The 4,511-nt window shown below is 36.0% G+C and overlaps 1 protein-coding gene across 1 annotated transcript in view; it reads right to left on the bottom strand.

Annotated features, from left to right (window-relative positions):
* Positions 1-4,511, bottom strand: part of ak5 (adenylate kinase 5) — a 62,493-nt gene that overhangs the window by 49,047 nt on the left and 8,935 nt on the right. Inside the window, exon 5 of the mRNA XM_034888218.1 lies at positions 1,446-1,559. Within this exon, the coding sequence (XP_034744109.1) occupies positions 1,446-1,559 (114 nt within the window). The remainder of the gene's footprint in view (positions 1-1,445; positions 1,560-4,511) is intronic.

Here is a 4,511-nt window from a genome sequence, read left to right as displayed (position 1 = left end):
ATCACTTAAATATTATTGTGTAATCTGTTACAAAATAATTTTTGAGTTCTATGAACTTATTAGGGTTTACAGTGTAAGCAGTTCAAGACTTGCTCAAGGACACTTTAGTAGAGCAAAAGCTTGACAACACAAAAAACTATGAACTGATGTTGCAAGCACACTGACTGGTTTATAGCTCATATTTCAGAAACAAATATAAAATCTATTCCATAACATTGCATACAGTCAATTACCAATGAGAGACTGCAACATCAACCAAACTCCATCAGTCAGCATCTTAAAAAAGGACACTTTGTAGGTTTTGCTTCAGGGATCCACATGTGGAAATTTAATTTGCTGATTTAGAACTGAACTAAAACTTCATCTACAATAAGTTATATTTGTTAATTAAAACACTTTTAGTTTAGGTATATTTGGTCATTATGGAATTGCACTATTCTTTATGATGTCCAGGACACCCCAGAGGTCCTTGAGGGTGTTCTCCAGGTTCTTAATTAAAGTAAAAAATATTATTTTAAATATTGTTTTTATAAGGTCAAATTTAAAAGTCTGGTTGCACATCACCCATTTGTCGCCAAAACCTTTCAGATAAACTTTTCAAAGAGATTCAATATTGACAACTTGTCAAAGAGTCTAAATGTCCTGACAGTGACCCTGAGGTGCCGAGCAGTATTTGTTATCAAATGCATCAAACTCTGGCGGTGTGACTCAAACCACCAGCAACCTGCGCTGCACTTGCTACTGACGCCACTGTTGCTACTGTTGCATAGATCTCACACTATGGGAGATGAGACCTGAGGGATAACAGGACCAGTGTGTGGTGCGTGACCAACTTATTTACATATTTGGCTTTTAGCATGTGCTACCTAAATGGCTCATTGTATGTGTTGGACTTTGCAACTTGTATGGATGTCAAAAGAAAGACAGCATGTGTTCCAGTTGATCACAGTGTGAAACATCTGTAGTTCATTCAATAGGGAGATAAATAGTAGTTTAATGTTGCGTATATACAGAAGGAGAGTCAGAGATCTCTAGGTTCCTCAATTTTGAATCAAGATGCTTTAATAACAAAATTATTATGCACTTTTTTCCACGTCACTCTGCCTTTCCTTAGCCTCTATTTATGGTGCTTTCACTCTTGGGTCAACTGGAGTTTTTCTGTTTCCTTTGAAAGTTTGGTCAAGTGGAAAAATTGTTGTCTAACTCGGATTCAGCACAAAATTATGTTCTTGGGGTTTGCCTTATACGAGCTCTCACCTTGGCCCACGTGGTTTGCACTTAATGTGAAAGAAAGCTGCTTCTTATCGTTATACAACGTACCATGTATCTAAATGGCACATTTAATAGGAATTATAGTTGGTAAGAAGGGCATTTTTTAGTCTGCAGATAAGACTGTAAAATTGGACTCAAGAAAATATAAAGCATACTTGGTCAACTGAACTCACCTGGTCTTCAAAGGACAAGGCCTGTCCGACGTCTCGAGGGAACCCATCTATGACAATACCATTAGCGTCTGGGATCTTCATGATCTTCTGCTTGATCTCAGTTATTGTTGTCTCCTGAAAACAGAGAAATAAACAGGATTCATAATTATGTGTAATTGTCAAAAGATCAATAAGACAATTACCACATCAGCAGAGAGTTAATTGGATCTTTTATGAATACAAATAACTCAAAAATTAGCCAGATGCTTTCTGAACTCACATTTTACTTCACTTCATCACATTTTAAATGCTTAACAATATGGGCAGTTCTCTGAGAGAGCAACTGGTTTCACAGGACATTTCAGCAATGAATTATAAATCAAAAAGGTTTCAATTCTTAAACATAATTAGCTTGAAGCATGATGGAGGAGATTATAGTTTGGTTAATGTTGTTGCAATTCCCAGATTCCTCAAGGTTGTAGATTAGTAAAAACCTCTTGAAAATAGATGAGCTGCTGATTGAGTCTTATGACTATTAAGGTGAATGAAAGAACTATGACAGCACCTTAGAGAAATCCACAATATAATAAATCTATTTAGCCAATTATACTTTAATATTGTCTGAATGCTGCAGAACAACTGTCATCATTCCTCAGGCCAGAGTGTCAGTGTCAGCATTATTTACCATCAATTACTTTCTCATAGCTAGAGTAGTGGTCACTGGTCAACATGTGTAAATGTATTTCCCGAGCTGAATGTATCATGTGATATGGCAGAGATACTGTACATGAGCACCGCTCAAATCTAAAAAAAACATCTGCCGCCAACATGGTGTAACACAGACGTTAAATTTCCCTCCACCCACAGAATAAAGGCAGTGGCTTGCAGAAATTAAACCTAATCTAGATTCCATCGAACAAATGAATGTAAGCGTGTAAGATAAAATTAGAAAAGCTAATCTAAGAAAAGCCTTCCTATCCACTGCATGGCCTGATATCTGTGCACTCACAGTCATATCTGACTCCCAAAGACATGTTCTATTTACAGCTTTATACCAGCAAAAAGACAGCAGTTAGGGATAATAATCACCAAAGCTGCATCCAAAATTGTTTATTCACTTCTTCCTATGTGATAAACTCGGTATGAACAGTACATTTGACATTCATGAATTATCCTAATTTTGCACCATCACAAGGGTGCAGTCTAACAAATGTAACAAATTATGCAATGAGATTTTTTTGTCTTACCATGTGTTAAAAAAATAAAACCCATAACAGATGGTGGTAACAACCCAGAGAAGAAGATTGTAAACAAAACAAGTAAGTACATCTTTGAAAAACAATTCTTTTGGCAAAAACAGATGGATTCTAGAGGTGCTTGGAATAATGTTAAGTTGCATATCTTAATTTCTATGACAACTGAGCTCCACCATGGAAAAAGACTGTGTGGAAAGATAAGTCTGTTTTAAGAACTGCTGTTTCTCAGGTCAAGAAAGGTTTTTAGTTGTTTGTGTGTAGTCACACAAAAAAATTGACCAATCCAGCTTTCGTTTTTAGATTGCTGTTCGTGCAATGTAAAAAGGAAATGGAAGAGCTACTAACAGTTACAAAAAATAAAACTTATTGCTAGTGGTAGTGAGATATCCTCTTGTAAAACAAAATAATATGTAATAATTCAAAAGAAAAATTGGTATAGACTAGATCAGTTACACACTAACTGCTACTTTGACAGTTAATGCTTAACATAATACACGTGTCTAGAATGGAAGTGGTACACATCTTTTTTCTTGAAGAAAAACAAAAGAAAAACAATTAAAAAACAAAATGCTATCAAATGCAACATCTCCACACACAGTATAATGGGTACTTTAGCTGACTTTTTACAACGAATTGGATTCTGCTGAACCATCGTCAAAAAAATGTCCACAGTCTAATGATGTTGATGATGTAAAGTGCAATTAGTTTTAATTTTAATTTTAGACCAGACTGTCAAACATCCAAGATCCTCTAATGTGGAGGCCTGTGGGAATTCTGAGGGAACAAAAGGTCAAATAAATACTGAGTGATTTGATCTTGCAGTGATTTACAGTCAAACAGCAAGAACTTCAAGTTTGCAGCACTGAATAATCTGCACAGCTGAGCACAGTTACAGTCCTTGAGGTACAAGAAGAAATGCATGGATTTTTTCTAGCCTACTCACAGAGATAAATGTCTAAATTATAGAAATATGTCATTAATGGGATATTTCGATATATTTGGGAAATGTGCTTATTTGCTTCCTTGCCTGAGAATTAGATGAGATTGATACCACTCTCAGACAATGTCAAACTATTTATTTAATTTGCTCTTAAAAACATAACTCTCCAAGTTAACACCAAGGTTTCTTGCATGAACCTAGTATAAACTGTCAATTTGTTTTAGATTGATAATCGATAAAGCTATTTAGATAATATGGTATAAAAGGGGAGAATTCAATCGATAACTTCTGACACAACTAAAAACAAGCTATGAATCTGTATCACACACATCAACAAACATTGACACAAGCAACACTGTCATAAGGGATCTTGTTAGGAGCTTCTGGGTAATGAGTCATCTCATATACCCAAGGGTATCTTGCCTCTTCCTCTCATCATTACATACAGAATCATTAAGAAACCAAGTTCTACTTTGTTTTACTTATCATTGAAGGAAATGAAATGCTCTACAGCCACACGATTCGCTTCATCACATATAATGTCTGCAGCTTGGCCTACTTTGCTGTTTATCTCTGATGAAGACATCTCAAGATGTCTGCTGATGGGAGATGTGGTGTTGTGCTAAACAGGCAAGAAAGGGATGATAAATGATGATGTGGGAAGTTATTGAGGTAATTCATGAGGGGATGCAAGCTAAACACTGCCAGACACGAAGCAGGCGTGTGCTTGGTGTCTGTGTTACAGCCTTATACACCTCGCTGCATCACCAAATGCATCATGGTGCCCATGTTGACCGTAAAGGCCCCTCTCTCAGTTGGTTTCAATATGTCAATCAAACAGACAACCAAAATCCCTTGTTTCATAGCATTATATATATATATATATATATA

Source organism: Etheostoma cragini, chromosome 12 (genome assembly GCF_013103735.1).
Source record: "Etheostoma cragini isolate CJK2018 chromosome 12, CSU_Ecrag_1.0, whole genome shotgun sequence".
In the NCBI taxonomy this organism is placed as follows: domain Eukaryota; kingdom Metazoa; phylum Chordata; class Actinopteri; order Perciformes; family Percidae; genus Etheostoma; species Etheostoma cragini.
This window is presented reverse-complemented; position numbering and strand designations above follow the sequence as displayed.